The sequence below is a fragment of the Phocoena sinus genome, chromosome 17 (assembly GCF_008692025.1).
Source record: "Phocoena sinus isolate mPhoSin1 chromosome 17, mPhoSin1.pri, whole genome shotgun sequence".
NCBI classification, from domain to species: Eukaryota; Metazoa; Chordata; class Mammalia; order Artiodactyla; family Phocoenidae; genus Phocoena; species Phocoena sinus.
Window position 1 is genome coordinate 43,234,671 of NC_045779.1, and position 21,073 is coordinate 43,255,743.

Here is a 21,073-nt window from a genome sequence, read left to right on the forward strand (position 1 = left end):
AACCAAATCTGCAGAAATTCTTTGAGTTCAGATTGAGTTCATCTCAAGAGAATTTCCTTTTACCTGTCATCTGGTAGCACTGTCTACCTGGCACAAGCCTTTCCAATTTAAAATTTTTTCATGACACGTTGGAAACTCAACCTCCCAAGTGCTGTCTTACGATGGCAAAGTCTTAGAGGGATTTTTTTTTCCCCCTGTTTACCCTTTGCTAAGTCTAAGGTCAAAATGGGTAAGTTGGTAAGTTACCTTATCTCTTTCAGCATGGGCATTAGGAGGGCTTTTTTCCATTTTTTAAGCTTTTTAAAGTTTGAAATACTTGTAGATTCACATGAAGTTGCAAATACATCTCCTGTGTGCCCTTTACCCAGTTCCCTTCAGTGTAACCTTTCACCAGCTTTATCGGGGTATAATTGACAAGTAAAATTGTAAGATATTCAAAGTGTACAACTTTATGATTTGATATATGTATACATTGTGAAAGGATTCCCCCATTGAGTTAACACATCTATCACCTTTTGTGTGTGTGTGAGAACATGTAAATTCTACTCTTAGCAAATTCTTAGTAAATTTCAATAATACAATACAGTGTTATCAACTATATTCACCATGATGTTATACATTATATCCTCAGACCTTATTCATTTTATAACAGAGAGTTTCTGCCTTTTAGCCAACCTCTTCCTATTTCCCCAACTGCATAGCCCACGGCAACCACTTTTCTATTCTCTGCTTCTATGAATTTGACATTTTTTTTAATTCCACATATAAGTGATATTATGCAATATTTGTCTTTCTCTGGCTTATTTCACTCAGTGTAATATAAATAAGCACTCCGGGTTTATCTATGTTGTCGTAAATGACAGGATTTTCCTTTTTTAAGGCTGAATGATATTTCATTGTATATACAGTTGACCCTTGAACACTGCAACACGGGTCCACTCATACACTTTTTTTTTTCAATAGTAAATACCGTGAATGTAGAACCACTGAACTGTGGAGGAGGAACTGTGGATATGGAGGGCTGACCATAACTTATACATGGATTCATAACTGCTTGGAGGGTTGGTGCCCCTAAGCCCCAAATTGTTCAAGGGTCAACTGCAGATGCCATATTTTCTTGATCCATTTATTCATTGATGGACACTTAGGTTGTTTCCATACAAGGTATGGAAAAGGCTTTTGTGAACAATGCTGCCATGAACATGGAGTACAGATCTCTCTTTGTGATTAATGATTTCATTTATTTTGGATATATACCCAGAAGTGGGATTGCTGGGTCATATGCTGGTTCTATTTTTAATTCCTTGAGGAACCTCCATACTGTTTTACATAGTGGTTGTATGAGTTTACACTCCCACCAGCAGTGTACAAGGGTTCCCTTTTTTCCATATCCTCCCTGCGTTTATTATCCCTTGTCTTATTGCTAATAGATATCCTAACAGGTATGAGGTGATGTCTCATTATGGTTTTGATTTGCATTTTCCTGATGATTAGTGAGCACCTTTTCATGTATCAATACCTTTTGGCCAATTACATGTCTTTGGAAAAATGTCTATTCAGATCCTTTGCTGGTTTTCTTAATTGGGTTGTTTTTTGCTATTGAGTTATATGAGTTCCTCTTATATTTTGAGTATAACCCCTTATCAGACATATACTTGAAATATTTTTATTCTAGAGGTTGCCTTTTCATTTTGTTGGCAGTTTCCTTTGCTGAGTAGATTTTTAGTTTGATATAGTCACACTTGTTTATTTTTGCTTTTGTTACCTTTGCTTTTGGTATCAAATCCAAAAAATCATTGCTAAGACCAGTGTCATAGAGCAGACACCCCTGTGTTTTCTTCTAGGTGTTTTATGGTTTCAGATCTTGCATAACTATAAGACAATATCTAAACCAGGAAATTGACATCAGTACAATCCACAATTGCATTCAGATTTCACAAGGTTTTTGTTGTTGTTTTGTTTTTTGGCCCATGCCATGTGGCATGCAGGATCTTAGTTCCCTGACCAGGGATCGAACCCGTGCCCCCTGCTGTGGAAGCATGGAGCCCTAACCACTGGACCACCAGGGACTCCCCTCACCAGTTTTATTTTTAATCATTTGTATTTATATGTCTATATGTGTGTCTAGTTTAGTGCAGTTTTACCACATATGTACATTCATGTAACCACCGTCACAGTCAAGACACAGAACTGTTCTATCACAAGTCTTCCTAGGAGAGCTGTTTTTAATTCACCCTTTGAAGGTTGATGTAGCCCTTCGTGACCCCCGCTTTTTATGCAGTCTCCTATAGATAGATGCATCCATCTCCTTAGGTGGGCCTTGAGCTTTATCTCCTCCTGTGCGATTATCAGAAAATCACTCTCTACAGAATTCAGCAGAAACCCTAAAAGCAAAAGCTGGCTTTGGCAGGTGCTTATTTATTAGTGTTCCTAATTTCACTTTTTTGGGGTGGCTTTGCACCTTCTGTTCTCTAGTGCAAGCTCTGAAATGTGTTTAAAAAGATGCTTTAGGGCTTCCCTGGTGGCGCAGTGGTTGAGAGTCCGCCTGCCGATGCAGGGGACGCGGGTTCGTGCCCCGGTGTGGGAGGATCCCACATGCCGCGGAGCGGCTGGGCCCGTGAGCCATGGCCACTGAGCCTGCGCGTCCGGAGCCTGTTGCTCCGCAACGGGAGAGGCCACAACAGTGAGAGGCCCGCGTACCGCAAAAAAAAAAAAAAAAAAAAAAAAAAGATGCTTTAAATTGTCTGCAAGCATTTTACTCGTTTCAATCAGAAGATTCACTCTGACTTTCTAATATGCCATATTTTGGAAACAGGTAACCATGGAAATATTAAAGAGCATTTATCTTTATAGTTTTCATTAAATTTTTTTCAAAATTAGAAAAGTTGACTTTGTTTTATCATGGTGCCATGCATCTATGATTAGTTGACAATTAGATATATTATTCATTCAAAACCATATAAGATAATGTACTTCAGGAATGGTCATAAAATTTATAATGGACCTCTTTATGAATAGTTTAATTTTCAGTCATACATTTTATTTCTATAATAGTTTTAATATTGAAATAATTAAAACAGAGAAGTTAAATAATTTCTCCAAGCTCATGGATCATTGAAAAATCTGAGACCAGAGTTCACATAAGTCTTTTGCTTATCCTGTTTTCTACATCTCAGATTTAAATGGTTTTGCAATTAACTTTTAAGTTGGATTTATATACCCATATACTGTACATTTCTCTGAACTTTCAAATCAGGTTAAAATGACAAGTATACTTTTCAATTTCAAAAGCAAACAGAAAGAAAAGTGTAAAATCTCGAACCCTGGTTCTTAGAAAACTTAAAAGTTTGAAATTAGCATGTTTAGAAGTATTAAGCTATTGCTCAATATACAACCCATTTTTACATGAGAAGAAGAACCTGTGGAAAGTCATGTTTTCCACAGACAGATGACAGGAGGAAAATAGCTTGATTTAAGGCCAAGAGTAAATATGGGGCATTTCAAGCGTAGGTGAAAACTAATGACATTTGGTGTTTCTCTGGTTTTTATCTTATGACTTTGCAGTTTCTGCAAGTGCCAAGAAAAATAGAAAGGCTGATGTTAATGTTGGGCTAGGTTGCTTTGTTTGTCTTTTAATATAGTACTAATTTTATTTCCAAACATACTTTTTCTTCCTTCAAAGGGATTCTTATAAGTATTTTTTCTTTAAAAGTAGGCTTAGGGAATTTATGTAAATTGTAGAAAGCATTGGCTAGTTTAAAATAAGTAAATATAACTTTTATATGGGGAATAATAATCTAGGGAAATGAGCTAGGCCACCCACTGCCAAAGATATTTGCTGTATGTCAGAGTTTATGTGGCCCTGCAGCAGCAGTTTACTGTCTAAAGACTGTGTGTTCTTATTGCTGTGGACAGATAGATTCTCCACTTGAGATTTGTAAACATTTGTGTCAGTTCAAATCAGTGAATTGAAACAGCATTTACTGATTGCTTACTAGGAGATGTAGTTTCTGACTTCAAGAAACGTATGCTAGGGGCTTCCCTCGTGGCACAGTGGTTGAGAGTCCGCCTGCCGATGCAGGGGACACGGGTTCGTGCCCCGGTTCGGGAGGATCCCACATGCCGTGGAGCGTCTGGGCCCATGAGCCATGGCTGCTGGGCCTGCGTGTCTGGAGCCTGTGCTCCGCAACGGGAGAGGCCACAGCAGTGAGAGACCTGCGTACCGCAGAAAAAAAAAAAAAAAAGAAATGTATGCTATATTGAGAAAGACCGACAGGTCATTGTGATATTCTTGTACTTATAAGTACAGAAGGACCCTAAGAGCACAGATTTGGGAGGAAGGGAGTTTGAAGAAATGGTGGTCAGGAAAGGCTTCATAGAAAGTGAAGTTCGAGCTGTGCCTTTAGAATTAACAGGTTTACACCAATATTCAAATGAAAGGAGAGCATTTGACCGAAATAGGTGTACTCACAATGTTGGTCCCTCTCACCTGCACCCCCATTCACTCCTTTTTTCTTTGCCTTCATTAAGGCAAAATGAAAGGGTTCATGGCCGATTTTATGGGCCCTATTTTTAAGGCAATTCTTGGGTTCATGTAAAACTTTAATACACCTTTCCTTGCATGTCCATTCCTAGATTGTAATTTTCTAAGTTAAAAAAAAGAAAACAAAAACCAGGTTCAGCTCTTACCTTAGGAATAATGAGAGTCCATTCATTCAGTTTCCCTGGTTCCCACTATGACTTCTTGACCAATGCCTATTTGTTTCCCTGTTCTCTCTTTTTTTTTTTTTTTTTTTTATCGTTAACACCTTGTGATATTTCCCTACCTGAGCTGCCTGTTCATTCACTTGCAGTCCTCTCCCTGCCCCTCTCTTCACTTGAATTCATTAGCCTGAGCCCTCACCTTCCCTGGCCTAATGCATGCCATCTCCATTCCTGCGCATCTGGCCCAGACATCTGCCATCTTGAGTCTCAGTGGTCATCCACCTTCCATCAGTATTTGACAAGCTTCTGGGCATGGTCTGACCCACACTGTTTACTTAGACAAGAGGTAGTCTTGATCACATTCATACTGTCTCTCTGTAGTTTTCACACTAGGACTCAGTGCTTCCCTCCCTTCTCCCTCCACTAATTAGCTTTATTAGTATTCAATTGATATAATTAATTGTATTTCTTTTCTAATCACTGCAATTGTATCTATACTAGTAAAACTATTTTTATCCTCTATGTAATTTCACTTTTGTGTTGATTGAAACTTTCATGGGGGACAAATGTTACTTTCCTTTTGATTACTCACTTTAAAGCATCTGTGAACCAACATAACTAAAAAATTACAAACTCACACAAACTTAGTCTTATCCGGCTTCTGAATCCTGAATGCTTTTCTTCCCACCCTACCACACTGCCTTGCTATTTTCAGTCTAAAACCTTCATGAAACATTTAACCATTTACTTCCTCTAATCTAGCTTTAAGCTGCTGATAATTTTATTCATTTGCTTAGCCTTGGGTCCAATAAGATCAAAGTTCCAACTCTATATGGACCAGTAATCCTTACTGTGTTTCTACATCAATAAGCAATGTACTCTTGTCAACAATTTAGTCTGTATGATGATGGGTTATATAAAGGACCAAAGGCAAAAGGTAGGGGAGTTAAATAGATTAGAAAGTCTTCATCACCTTTCCTAACAAGACATCAGAGTGCTGAGGAAGGGAAAGTAGGTGTTTAGCATTGCAAAGAAGACAGGGTTTTGAGGCAAAACCCTGGATTTAAGTTGCAATTTTGTCCACATAGTAGCTCAGTAACTTTGGCTAAGTCTTTCAACCTGTCTGCATTATTTTCTCTTTAGTAAAAATGGAGATAGTAATATGACCTCACAACATCTCAAGGATTTAAATCATAAATGTGAAAGTACTTAGAAAAATAGCAGTGCTGGGAATAATATAAGAAATCATTATAGGGTAGATACTGTTAAGTGCTAAGTTTTGGGTATGTTTTCAAGTTATTAGTTTGTGGTAATTTTCTAATACCTGCCTCAGAGATTTGATTAACCCAGTAATCCAAAGGAAAAAAAAGTAATATGATGTTAGCGAGCAAAGTAAACATAGAATACTTATTTTATCTATTCACTTTTTTTCACTGCCTTTACAGGAGAGCCTTGAATTTAGGAATTCTTCGAGACCCTGGATCAGAAATTGAAGACAGACAATACCAAATAGATCTGCAGTCCATCAATATTGGTACTGCGCAGTGGGATCAACTAAAACCAGAGAAGGAAAGTGGCACAGGAGGGGTGCTAACAGAGAATGAAAGAAATTCTCAGAATCCAGCCCTTGAGTGGAACATGGCCAGCAGGTGGGAAATGGTTGAGAAGCTTTCTCCATGTTCTAATATTTCATTGATACAGTCTTTAGCATGCCCAACCTAAGTGTTTTGGTATTCTGCATTTCATGATGATCATTAAATATATTTTGTAATTGTAGCTGATGATTTTGCTTGGAAACCTGCTAGTCCTACCACTTTTCCACTGCAATTATTACAAATTTAAGGTCGTGTCAGAATTTTTTTTTTAAAGCTTGTTATTTGATGAAAGTTTCCATTTCAGGCTAAGGATTCATTCACATTTTCCCTTAAAATCCATTATATTCAAAGTCAGATTTTTTTTAAAGTCTTTCCTTATCAGGTTCTTGTGCTTGTTGCCTTTGTAGATCTTCTTTGAAAAAAATGTTTATTCAAGTCTTTGCCCTTTTTTTTAATAATTTTTATTTTTGGCTGCGTTGGGTCTTTGTTGCTGTGTGCAGGCTTTCTCTAGTTGTGGCGAGTGGGGGCTACTCTTCGTTGCAGTGTGCAGACTTCTCATTGCAGTGGCTTCTCTTGTTGCGGAGCACAGGTTCTAGGTGCACGAGCTTCAGTAGTTGTGGCACACGGGTTCAGTAGTTGTGGCTCATGGGCTCTAGAGTGCAGGCTCAGTAGTTGTGGCACACGGGCTTAGTTGCTCCATGGCATGTGGGGTCTTCCTGGACCAGGGCTCAAACTCACGTCCCCTGCATTGGCAGACAGATTCTTAACCACCACTGTGCCACCAGGGAAGTCCCTTGCCCATTTTTAAATTGAGTTGTCTTTTAGTTGATGATTTGTAGGAGTTCTTTTTTTATTTAACTTTTAAATTTTTAAAATTTTATTGAAGTAAATCTATTTACAATGTTGTGTTAGTTTCTGGTGTACAGCAAAGTGACTCAGTTATACATATATATTCTTTTTTATATTCTTTTCCATTAGGGTTTATTACAAGATATTGAATATTTCTCTGTGCTGTACAGTAGGACCTTGTTGTTTGTTTTATATATAGTAGTTTGTATCTGCTAATCCCAGACTCCTACTTTATCCCTCCGCTTATCCCCTTTCCCCCTTGGGTAACCATAAGTTTGTTTTCTATGTCTGAGTTTATTTCTGTTTTGTAAATAAGTTCATTTGTACAATATTTCAGATTCCATATATAAGTGATATCATATGATATTTGTCTTTCTCTGACTTACCTCACTTAGTATGAAAATCTCTAGGTCCATCCCTGTTGCTACAAATGGCATTATTTCTTTCTTCTTAATGGCTGAGTAATATTCCATTGTATATATGTACCACATCTTCTTTATCCATTCATCTGTTGATGGACATTTAGGTTGCTTCCATGTCCTAGCTCTTGTAAATAGTGCTGCTATGAACATTGGGGTACATGTATCTTTCTGAATTAGAGTTTTGTCTGGATGGATATATGCCAAGGAGTGGGATTGCTGGATCATATGGCAACTCTTTTTTTAGTATTTTAAGGAAGCTCCATACTGTTTTCCATAGAGGCTGCACCAATTTACATTTCCACCAACAGTGTAGGAGGGTTCCCTTTTCTCCACACCCACTCCAATATTTATTATGTGTAGAAGTCTTTTTGGTGTGGGGAGGGAGTGCCAATTATTTTATTCTGTTCAGACAGAAGAAATTTACAAGAATTTATACAGTTTAGAAATATAGAGATTCCAGTTACACTGTTATTCCTATTACAAAAAATGACTAGTAAGGTAACCAATCAGAATTTCAGTTTCCTTTTGAAAATTGTAATCACAGAACATGGCAATAATTTGTAAAGTCTTAGGGTCTCTGAGACTCTTTATTCAAGTCATGTTTTCAACTACAGATTTACTTACATAGATAACAAGTCAGCAATAGATGTAAATATTCATACAAGTTTCCCTATGACATGAGAAAATAAAAATATTATGAAAGGTCTCAATATTTTATCAAATCAGATTCTCTGAACTAAATTTAGGATGCAAAACATCATTTCTCCTTAAACAGATGCATGAAAGAAGAGATATCTTCTTTACCTCTTTTTTGTGTAGACTTTTTAATGATGTCCATTGTGACTGGTGTGAAGTGATACCTCATTGTAGTTTTGATTTGCATTTCTCTAGTAATTAACGATGTTGAGCATCTTTTCATGTGCCTATTAGCCATCCGTATGTCTTCTTTGGAGAAATGTCTATTTAGGTCTTATGCCCATTTTTCTATTGGGTTGGTTGTTTGTTTTTGTTATTGAGTTGTATGAGCTGTTTGTATATTTTGGAAATTAAGCCCTTGTCAGTTACATCATTTACAAATATTTTCTTCCAGTCTGTAGGTTGTCGTTTCATTTTGTTTATGCTTTCCTTTGCTGTGCAAAAGCTTATAAGTTTGATTAGGTCTATTTGTTTATTTTTGCCTTGGGAGACTGACCTAAGAAAGCATTGATATGATTTATGTCAGAGAATGTTTTGCCTATGTTCTCGTCTAAGACTTTTATGGTGTCATGTCTTATATTTAAGTCTTTAAACCATTTTGAGTTTATTTTTGTGTAGGGTGTGTGGGAGTGTTCTACTTCATTGATTTACATGCAGCTGTCCAGCTTTCCCAACACCACTTGCTAAAGAGACTTCTCCTCCTTTGTTGAAGATTAATTGACCATAGGTATGTGGGTTTATTTCTGGGCTCTCTATTCCACTCCACTGATCCATATGTCTGTTTCTTGTGCCAATACCACACTGTTTTGATCACTGTAGCTTTGTAGTAATGTCTGAAGTTTGGGAGGGTTTTGCCTCTCAGTTTGTTCTTTTTCCTCAATATTGCTTTGGCAATTCTGGGACTTTTATGGTTCCATATAAATTTTTGAAATATTTGTTCTAGTTCTGTGAAAAATGTTATGAGTAATTTGAAAGGGATCACATTAAATCTGTAGTTTGCTTTGGGTAGAATGGCCATTTTAACTATTAATTCTTTCAGTCCCAGAGCATGGGCTATCTTTCTATTTATCTGAATCATCTTCAGTTTCCTTTATCATTGTTTTATAGTTCTCAGCATATAAATCTTTCACCTCCTTGATGAGGTTTATTCCTAGATTTTTTTTTGATGCAATTTTAAAAGATTGTTTTCTACTTTCCCTTTCTGATATTTCACTGTTAGTGTAAAGAAATGAAACCGATTTCTGTATGTTAATCTTGTATCCTTCTACCTTGCTGAATTTGTTTATCAGTACTAGCAGTTTTTGTGTAGAGTCTTTAGGGTTTTCTATATATAATATCATGTCATCTGCATATAATGACAGTTTTACCTCTTCCCTTCCAATTTGGATACCTTTTATTTCTTTTCCTGTCTGATTGCTGTGGCTAGGGCTTCCAATACTGTGTTGAATAGAAGTGGTGAGAGTGGGCATCCTTGTTTTGTTCCAGATTTTAGCAGGAAGGCTTTCAGCTTTTCACCCATTGAGCATTATGTTGGTTGTAGCTTGTCATAAATTAGCTTTTATTATGTTGAGATATGTTCCCTCTATACCTTGTTTGGTAAGAGGTTTTATCATGAGTGGATGTTGAATTTTGTCAAATGCTTTTTGTGTATCTATTAAGATGATCATGTGGTTTTTGTCTTTTCTTTTGTTGATGTGTGGTGTATTTGCTTATGTTGATTGATTTGCATATGTTGAACCATCCTTGTGACCCTGCAGTGAATCCAACTCGATCATGGTGTGTGATCTTTTTTATGTGTTGTTACATTTGGTTTGCTAATATTTTGTTGAGAATTTTTGCATCTATATTCATCAAAGATATTGATTTGTAATTTTCTTTTTTGATAGTGTCTTTGTCTGGTTTTGGTATCAGGGTGATGGTGGCTTCATAGGATGACTTTGGGAGTGTTCCCTCCTCCTTAGTCTTTTGGAAGAATTTGAGAAGGATTGATATAAGTTCTTTGTTATGTTTGGTAGAATTCCCCAGTGAAGCCATCTGGTTCTGGACTTTTGTTTGGAAGGATTTTTCTTTTTTTAACTGCAGCTTCTATTTCTCTTCTACTCATCAGTCTGTTCAAATTATCTATTTCTTCTTGATTCAGTTTTGGTGGGCTGTATGTATCTAGAAACCTGTGCATTTCTTCTAGCTTGTCCATTTGGTTGGCATATAATTGTTCATAGTATTCTCTTAGGGTTTTTGTTTTTTTTTTTGTATTTCTGTGGTATAAGTTGTTATCTCTCCTCCTTCATTTCTTATTTTGTTTATTTGTGTCCCCTCTTCTTGGTGAGCCTGTCCAGAGGTCTTTTAATTTTGTTTACCCTTTCAAAGAACCAGCTCTTGGGACTTCCCTGGTGGTCCAGTGGCTAAGACTCCACACTCCCAAGGCAGGGGGCCCAAGTTCAATCCCTGGTCAGGGAACTAAATCCCACATGCTGCAACTAAAGATCCTGCATGCTACAACTAAAGATCCCACATGCCACAACCAAAAGATCCCATATGCCACGACTGACATCCCGCACATGGCAGCATAGATCCCACATGCTGCAACTAAGACCTGGTCCAATGAAATAAATAAATAAATATTTTTTAAAAAGGAAGAAAAACCAGCTCTTGTTTTTATTGATTTTTTTTCTATTTTTAATCTCTATTTTATTTGTTTCCTCTCTGTTATTTATTATTTCCTTCCTTTTGCTGAGTTTAGGTTTTGTTTGTTCTTTTTCTAATTCTTTTAGGTGGTAGGTTAGGTTGTATATTTGAGATTTTCTTGACTTTGAGGAAGATCTGTGTGAAATTCCCTCTTAGAAATGCTTTTGCTGCATCCCATAGATTTTGTATGGTTGTGTTTTTTTTGTTTTTTTTTTGTGGTATGCGGGCCTCTCACTGTTGTGGCCTCTCCTGTTGCGGAGCACAGGCTCCAGACGCGCAGGCTCAGTGGCCATGGCTCACGGGCCCAGCCACTCCGCAGCATATGGGATCTTCCCGGACCGGGGCACAAACCCGTGTCCCCTGCATCGGCAGGCAGACTCTCAACCACTGCGCCACCAGGGAAGACCTATGGTTGTGTTTTCATTGTCATTTGTCTCAAGGTATTTATTTCCTCTTTGGTTTCATCATTGATCATTGTTTTTTTTTTAGTAGCATGTTGTTTAGTCTCCATGTAATCATTTTTTTGTTTCTCTTTCTGTGGTTGATTTCAAGTTTCATGCCATTGTGGACAGGAAAGATGCTTGAAATAATTTCTGTCCTCTTAAATTTGTTGTCTTGTTTTGTGTCCTACTGTGTGGTCTGTCCTCGAGAATGTTCCATGTGCACTTGAAAAGAATGTGTGTTCTGGTTTTTTTGGATGTAATGTCCTGAAAATATCAATTAAGTGTATCTGTTCCATTGTGTCATTTAGGATCTCTATTGCTGTATTGATTCTTCTGACTGGAAGATCTGTTCATTGATGTCATTAGGGTGTTAAACTCTCCTACTATTATTGTATCCTGTCAGTTTCTTTCTTTATGTCTATTAGTATTTGTTTTATGTATCTAGGTGCTCCTATATTGGGTGCATGTATGTTAATGAGTATAATACCTTCTTCTTGTATTATATGCTGTCCTTCTTTATCTTTCTCTATGGCCTTTGTTTTAATGTCTATTTTGTCTGATATGAGCATTACTACCCTCACTTTGTCATTTCCATTTGCATGAAATATCTTTTTCCATCCTGTCACTTTCAATCTATGTGTTTCCTTTGCCCTAAACTGGGTCTCTCGTAGGCAGCATATTGTAGGCTCTTGTTTCATTACCCAATCTGGTACTCTGTGTCTTTTCATTGGAGCATTTAGTCCATTGACATTTAAGGTAAATATTGGTAGATATGTATTTATTGCCATTTTAAACCTTGTTTTCCAGTTGATTTTGTATTTCTTCTTTGTTCCCTTCTTTTTCTTTTTGTTTTTCCTTTTCTGGTTTGATGGTTTTCTTTTGTACTACGCTTGTGTTCTCTTCTTCTTGGTTTTTGTGAATCTATTGTATGTTTTTGATTTGTGGTTACCAGTTTTTCAGTTATGTTAGACCATTACTATAACTGCTTGCTTTAGACTGACAGTCATATAGGCTCAAACACATTCTGAAAAAAAAGTCTATGTTTTCTTACTCCCTTCTCCCACATTTTATGATTTTGGTGTTCTCTTTTACAAATTTTCATGTTTATCCTTTTGATGTTCATTGTAGTTATCATTTTCACAGAAAAAAATTTTTTTTAATCTATGTACTGGCTTATTTAAGTGATTTACTTTCCAACTGTGATTTTCTCTTTCCTATAGATTCTTGTTTCTTTTGTATTTAGAGAAGACCTTTCAATATTTCTTTTAAGATAGCTTTAGTATTGCTATACTCTTTTAGTTCTTGCTTGTCTGAGAAATTCTTTCTCTCTCCTATTCTAAGTGATAATGTTGCTGGGTAGAGTATCCTCGGTTGTTGGTTTTTTCCTTTGAGGACTTTGAATATATCTTGCTAGTCCCTTCTGGTCTGCAACATTTCTATAGGAAATCAGCTGATAGTATTATGGGGGTTCCCTTGTAACTAACTCTTCGTTTTTCTCTTGTTGCCTTAACAATCCTCTCTATAACTTTTGCCATTTTAGTTTTGATATGTCGTTGTGTAGGTCTGTTTATATTCCTCTTGTTTGGGACCCTCTGTGCTTCCTTTACTTGAATATGTTTACTTCCCCAGGTTTGGGAATTTTTCACCCATAATATCTTCAAATACATGTTTGATCCCCTTCTCTCTCCCTTCTCTTTTTGGAACCCCTATTGTGCGTAGGTTGGCACACTTTATATTATCTCGTAGATCTCATATGTTGCTTTCATTTTTTTTTTTTTTTAACTTGTCTTTCTGTCTGCAGTCCTGACTGGGTAATTTCCATTATTCTGTCTCTTCCAGATCACGTATTCATTCTTCTGTGTCATTTAGTCTGCTATTCATTACTACTAGATTGGGTTTTATCCCCAGGCACAGGAGTGCTAGTAATCCACTTGGATGTCCTGCAGGCACTGCACTCCCAAAGCCACCAGTGGAGTAAATCCCCTGAAGTAGTGCAGCCCCTGGGCATCATCTCAGATTTCAGCCCCACCTCCATGTGTGGGCAACCACTGGCACTTGCATGCTCCCAGGCCTTGTAGATGTGTAGCTGTGCCTGCTGTGAGCACACCAACAATGAAGATGCTATGGTGGGGCCCCACCCCTCCCTTCAGAGAGTGTATTAGCAACAGCGGACCAGGATATTGCGGCTCAGACCACACTCCAGTCCCTCCAGGCTGTCTCCGTCCAGCCAACCCCAGTCCTCTCCCGAGTCTGTCTGCTGAAGCTCGAGTTTCAACACCCCAGTCCCCGCACACACCAGCAGGCACATGTCTTAGGTTTGGGAGTGCATCGAGGTGGCCAGGACCATCTGTGCTGGTGTCTCTCTGTTCTGCCTGCTGTCCTCTGGCTGCTGCACTCTCCTCTGAGCCTCTGAAGCTCCCTGTCTATCCCAGCTGATCTCCCAGCCAAAGCAGGGGGTTCCCAGGTTGAGCAAACCTTTCCTCTTTCACAACTCCCTCCCAGGAGTACAGGTCCTGTCCTGATTCCTTTTTGTTTTTTTCTTTTGTCCTTCCTGGTTACGTGGTGATATTTCTTGCAGCTTTGGTTGTAAGAGATCTTCTGCCAGCATTCAGTAGGTATTCTGTGAGAATTGTTCCACATGTAGATGTAGTTTTGATTTATTTGTGAGAGGAGGCGAGCTCCACATCCTTCTGTTCCACCATCTTGATCTGGGCCAGGAGTTCTTTATTTTTTATGAGTACTATACCCTTATCAGATGTATGATTTACAAGTGATCTTTTCATTTTCTTGGTAATGATCTTTGATGCACAAGTTTTTAACTTCAATAAAGTCTCATCTATTTTTTTCTCTTGTTGCCTATGCTTTTGGTGTCATATCTAAGAATCCATTGCCAAATTCACGGTCATGAAGATTTATCCCTGTATTATTCTAAGAGTTTTATGGGTTTAGTGCTTATAATTAGGTTGTTGATTTATTTTAATGTTTTTTGTTTGTTTATTTTTGTATACAGTATGTAATAAAAGCCCAACCTCGTTCTTGTGCATGTTGGATATCCAGTTGTCCCAGCACCATTTGCTGAAGAGAGTGTTCTTTTCCCATTGAATGGTCTTGGCACCCTTGTCAAAAATTAACTGACTTTTGAACATCCAATTTATGCCATGGAATGTCTTTTACACCAAAGATACAAAATAAAATAACTTCTAATATGTGTCTATCCCTTTCAGAGCTCATCACCCAATCAGAAAAACAGACAGGTTAATTAACTATTCAGGTACAATGTGGAAAAGTCCTCTGGTAGATATAAGTAAATATACTTAGGATTTTAGAAAAGCCACATCAAAATTGAGATAAACACACTTCATGCATATAAGACATCACAGGCTAATAGATGTGACATAACACATAAACAGAAGAATAAAATAAATCTAAAATTGATGTATGTCTATATGGAAACTAAAAAAAAAAATGGTTCTGATGAACCTAGGGGCAGCACAGAAATAAAGACACATACGTAGAGAATGGACTTGAGGACCTGGGGAGGGGGAGGGGAGACTGGGACAAAGTGAGAGAGTAGCATTGACATATATACACTACCAAATGTAAAGTAGATAGCTAGTGGGAAGCAGCCGCATAGCACAGGGAGATCAGCTCAGTGCTTTGTGTCCACCTAGAGGGGTGGGATAGGGAGTGTGGGAGGGAGGGATATGCAAGAGGGAAGAGATATGGGGATATATGTATACATATAGCTGATTCACTTTGTTATACAGCAGAAACTAACACAACATTGTAAAGCAATTATACTCCAATAATACGTTTTAAAAAAAATGTGGAGTGATTTAGAAGGGGCTAAATGGAGATTGGAGGGGGAAGTGCCAAAAATGGAACCCCATGTGGCTCTCTAGCACCGTCGCTAGATGATGCTATGTGTAATTTCGCATGCTGATTATGTTCCATTTGTAATGTTGGAATTTTCCTTATTATTATAAATCCTTGGCCCCCAAATGTTCCGTTAAATGGATATTCACAACTTAAAAAAATAAAGATAAAACTAAAATAAAATCGATGTAGGTACAAATAGAGAATTAAAAGAAAGAAATGAATGACTAACTCTGTGCATGGGTTCTCAGGGAAGGTTTCACAGAATATATGGCTTTTGGATTTGTTTCCACAAAGTACGAGTGGCAGGAGAGGGGAGGGGGCATTTTGAACTAAGAAAGCTACTGCAGTATAAAAACTTGGCATGTTTTATTCACTTCTGAATGCCAAGCACATAGTATCATGCTTGGCACATAATAGGAAGTTCGTGAAGATTTGAGTGAAATAATGAGAGATCGAACGATTAGATGATTAAGTAAAGCTAACAAATCAAGTGACTGAATCTGAGTGTTCCTGAGAGATACTGATTCAAATAAAGACAAGAATTTTTAGATCTGATGTTGTTTAGTTCTGCTGATTAATCTTGACAGAAATACAAACAGAACCATAATATCATTAGATTTTTGTTTTTCAATAGGTATTACAGGTAGAACTCAAAAGATATGCAGTGAAGAATAATTTACTCCCTTCCTTAACCGTTATTAAATGGCAGTCTTTATAATGGTTTTCATTTATTCCTCCTGATACATTACTCACATTTTGTCTGTAATCATAATGTGCTTCTGTGTGAATGATTGTGAGAAGGAAGCAGGGAAGTGTTAAGCATAAGGAATCATCAAATTTTAAAACTCGCAGATCTCTTGCTTCCAAAACCTTAAGTTTTCAGCTGACGGAATACATCAGGGTTCAATCAGGGCAGGACAGCCACTATAAGTATTGTAACATAAGGGATTTATTTTAGGAGTAAGACCTTATCCAATTGTGGAAGAAGCTGGGTGACCTGGGTAAAAATTTGTAGCACCCCAGGGAACTTGGGAAGCCAGGCACATCCAGTGGCTGGAGGGAGCGCCAAAGGCTGGTAGGCAAGTCCATGGGAGGTTATTGCTTCTGCTTCTGGAGTTGAGCCTGCAGTTGCTATTGGCCAGCAGAGCCAACAATCAGGAAAAAGTCACAAAGGTGGGAAGAGTGAGGACAAGCTGGAATCTGCTGGTACCTCTGCATCGTAATTTCACTGCTATTTAAAACAGTATGACTGTCAGAGAATATTGTCTGTTATTTCTCTTCCACATTCCAACTCTCTTGCAATTTTCTTTCTAAACTCTGAACCGTTCTTAGCAAGTTATGGAACAAAACCACTACAGCAAACTAAGTTTGAGGAGATTCCTTTGCTTGTCTATTGTCACTTAAAAATACAGCTAAGTGTGGAACCTCGGTTTGCTTCCTCTTAGTCAATTACTTTTCTTGTACTCAGTACTCTGACCCCTTACTCTTATGCTAAGTTCATTGTTAGTCAATCACCTGTTTTCTTTTAGCAACCATTTTTACTGCATCTGGGCTTATTTTTATAATCTGAGGTAATGAAGTGATGAGAACTAAAATAACCTGTACTGATGTCTGCCATGTTCAGGTTACACATTAAAATCACTATTGCTGTTTGACATGGTGATTAGAGCTTTCAGGGTGTGTGGGATGGTGTGGAAAGTTTATCTTGTAATTTCCCGAAAATGCCAATGAGCCTTAATTTTCCAAGTTAATATGATTTTCTTGTTTGTAATATTTAAAGATAAAATTTGAATAGAGTTGAAAACTACAGTTAAAAAATAAATAATTTAGTTTTTATAGCAAATGCTTTTATTTGGCCCTCTCACTATCTGTGTTTGATTTCCTTGTGTAAATTATCTTTCTGACTTTATTGAGAGAAATAGAACATATTTATTTGTTTGAGTATTTTGATGTACATGGACCACATTACATATACTACCCTTTGGCCTTTTTCACCACACATAGGATTTTTTTTTAATTATTTTTGGCTACGTTGAGTCTTCATTGCTGCGCAAGGGCTTGATCTAGTTGTGGCGAGCAGGGGATACTCTTCGTTGTGGTGCGTGGGCTTCTCATTGCAGTGGCTTCTCTTGTTGAGGAGCATGGGCTCTAGGTGTGAGGGCTTCAGTAGTTGTGGCACTCGGGCTCAGTAGTTGTGGCTCACAGGCTCTAGAGCTCAGGCTCAGTAGTTGGTGGCGCACAGGCTTAGTTGCTCCGCGGCATGTGGGATCTTCCCAGTCCAGGGCTTGAACCCACATTCCCTGCACTGACAGGCAGATTCTCAACAACTGCATCACCAGGGAAGACCCACAGATAGGATTTTTTTTAATTGTTATTACTGTGTTTATTTAGCAGGCTGAATTTGAATTTGACACGATCTTAAAATCTATCCGTTCTATGCTCCACAGGGTAAGTAACATTGACTATGTGGAAGTATGGCATTATGTTGCTATTAAACTACCTGAAGCATGAATAATGCCTTAATTCTGAGAGATCATGACTATTCATTGTTATCTTAGATTTTTACTTTTTTTTTTTGTATTTGCTTCTGATGTTTTTTAAACATCTTTATTGGAGCATAATTGCTTTACAATGGTGTTTTAATTTCTGCTTTATAAAAAGGGAATCAGCTATACTATACAAATATCTCCATATATCCTCCCTCTTGCATCTCCCTCCCTCCCACCCTCCCTATCCCACCCGTCTAGGTGGTCACAAAGCACCGAGCTGATCTGCCTGTGCTATGCGACTGCTTCTCACTAGCTATCGATTTTACATTTGGTAGTGTATATATGTACATACCACTCTCTCACTTTGTCTCAGCTTACCGTTCCCACTCCCCGTGTCCTCAAGTCCATTCTATAGTAGGTCTGCATCTTTATTCCCATCCTGCCCCCAGGTTCTTCATGACCATTCTTTATTTTTTAGATTCCATATACATGTGTTAACATACGGTATTTGTTTTTCTCTTTCTGACTGACTTACTTCACTCTGTATGACAGATTCTAGGTCCATCCACCTCACTACAAATACCTCAATTTCGTTTCCTTTTATGATTGAGTGTTATTCCATTGTATATATGCACCACATCTTCTTTATCTATTCATCTGTTGATGGACACTTAGGTTGCTTCCATGCCCCGGCTATTGTAAATAGAGCTGCAATGAACATTGTGGTACATGACTCTTTTTGAGTTATGGTTTTCTCAAGGTGTATACCCAGTAGTGGGATTGCTGGGTGATATGATCGTTCTATTTTTAGTATTTTAAGGGACCTCCATACCGTTCTCCATAGTGGCTGTATCAATTTACATTCCCACCAACAGTGCAAGAAGGTTCCCTTTTCTCCACACCCTCTCCAGCATTTGTTTATAGATTTTTGATGATGGCCATTCTGACTGGTGTGAGGTGATACCTCATTGTAGTTTTGATTTGCATTTCTCTAATGATTAATAATGTTGAGCATTCTTTCATGTGTTTGTTGGCAATCTGTATATCTTCTTTGGAGCAATGTATATTTAGGTCTTCTGCCCATTTTTGGACTGGTTGTTTTTTTGATATTGAGCTGCATGAGCTGCTTGTAAATTTTGGAGATTAGTCATTTGTCAGTTGCTTCATTTGCAAATATTTTCTCCTATTCTGAGGGTTGTTGTTTTGTCTTGTTTATGGTTTCCTTTGTTGTGCAAAAGCTTTTCAATTTCATTAGGTCCCATTTGTTTATTTTTGTTTTTATTTCCATTTTTCTAGGAGGTGGCTCAAAAAGGATCTTGCTGTGATTTATGTCATAGAGTGTTCTGCCTATGTTTTCCTCTAAGAGTTTTATAGTCGCTGGCCTTACGTTTAGGTCTTTAATCCATTTTCAGTTTAATTTTGTCTGTGGTGTTAGGGAGTATTCTAATTTCATTGTTTTAGGTGTAGTTGTCCACTTTTCTCAGCACCACTTATTGAAGAGGCTGTTTTTTCTCCGTTGTATATTCTTGCCTTGTTTATCAAAGACAAGGGGACCATATGTGCGCGGCTTTATCTCTGGGCTTTCTATCCTGTTCCATCGATCTGTATTTCTCTTTTTGTGCCAGTACCGTACTCTCTTGATTACTGTTGCTTTGTAGTATAGTCTGAAGTCATGGAGCCTGATTCCTCCAGCTCCGTTTTTCTTTCTCAAAATTGCTTGGCTATTTGGGGTCTTTTGTGTTTCTATACAAATTGTGCAATTTTTTGTTCTAGTACTGTGAAAAATGCCACTGGTAGCTTGATAGGGATTGCATTGAATCTGTAGATTGCTTTGGGTAGTACAGTCATTTTCACAATGTTGATTCTTCCAATCCAAGAACATGGTATATCTCTCCATCTGTTTGTATCATCTTTAATTTCTTTCATCAGTGTCTTACAGTGTTCTGCATACAGTTCTTTGGTCTCCTTAGGTAGGTTTATTCCTAGATATTTTATTCTTTTTTGTTGCAGTGGTAAGGGGGAGTGTTTCCTTAATTACTCTTTCAGATTTTTCATCATTAGTGTATAGGAATACAAGAGATTTCTGTGCATTAATTTTATATCCAGCTTCTTTACAAAATACATTGATTAGCTCTAGTAGTTTTCTGTTAGCATCTTTGGGATTCTCTATATATAGTATCATGTCATCTGCAAACTGACATTTTTACTTCTTCTTTTCCAATTTGGTTCCTTTTATTTCCTTTTCTTCTCTGATTGCTGTGCCTAAAACTTCCAAAAGTATATTGAATAATAGTAGTGAGAGTGTGCAACCTTGTCTTGTTCCTGATCTTAGTGGAAATGGTTTCAATTTTTCACCATTCAGAATGATGTTGGCTGTGGGTTTGTTATATAAGACCTTTATTATGTTGAGGTAAGTTCCGCCCATGCCTACTTTTTGAAGGGTTTTTATCATAAATGGGATTTGAATATTATCAAAAGCTTTTTCTGCATCTATTCAGATAATCATATAGTTTTTCTCCTTCAATTTGTTAATATGGTTTATCACATTGACTGATTTCATATATTGAAGAATCCTTGCATTCCTGGGATAAACCCCACTTGATCATGGTGTATGATCCTTTTAATGTGCTGTTGGATTCTGTTTGCTAGTATTTTATTGAGGATTTTTGCATCTATGTTCATCAGTGATCTTGGTCTGTAGTTTTTTTTGTGTGTGACATCGTTGTCTGGTTTTGGTATCAGGGTGATGGTGGCCTCATAGAATGAGTTTGTGAGTGTTCTTTCCTCTGCTATATTTTGGAAGAGATTGAGAAGGATAGGTGTTAGCTCTCCTCTAAATGTTTGATAGAATTCGCCTGTGAATCCTCCTGGTCCTGGGCTTTTGTTTGCTGGAATATTTTTAATCACAGTCTCAATTGCAGTGCTTGTGATTGGTCTGTTTATATTTTCTGTTTCTTCTTGGTTCAGTCTCAGAAGGTTGTGCTTTTCTAAGAATTTGTCCATTTCTTCCAGGTTGTCCATTTTATTGGCCTAGAACTGCTTGTAGTAATCCCTTATGATCTTTTGTATTTCTGTAGTGTCAATTGTTACTTCTCCTTTTTCATTTCTCATTCTATTGATTTGAGTCTTCTCCCTTTTTTTCTTGATGAGTCTGGCTAATGGTTTATCAATTTTGTTTATCTTCTCAAAGAATCTACGTTTAGTTTTATTGATGTTAGCTGTTGTTTCCTTCATTTTATTTCATTTATTTCTGATCTGATCTTTATGATTTCTTTTCTTCTGCTATCTTTGGGGTGTTTTGGTTCTACTTT

The 21,073-nt window shown here is 37.5% G+C and overlaps 1 protein-coding gene across 10 annotated transcripts in view; it reads left to right on the forward strand.

Moving 5' to 3' along the window:
- VPS13B (vacuolar protein sorting 13 homolog B) overlaps positions 1–21,073 on the forward strand; it is an 831,417-nt gene that overhangs the window by 498,452 nt on the left and 311,892 nt on the right. For all 10 annotated transcript variants that reach the window (XM_032610621.1, XM_032610615.1, XM_032610620.1 and 7 more), the window contains one exon: positions 6,150–6,353. In XM_032610621.1, coding sequence (XP_032466512.1) covers positions 6,150–6,353 — 204 coding nt within the window. The remainder of the gene's footprint in view (positions 1–6,149; positions 6,354–21,073) is intronic.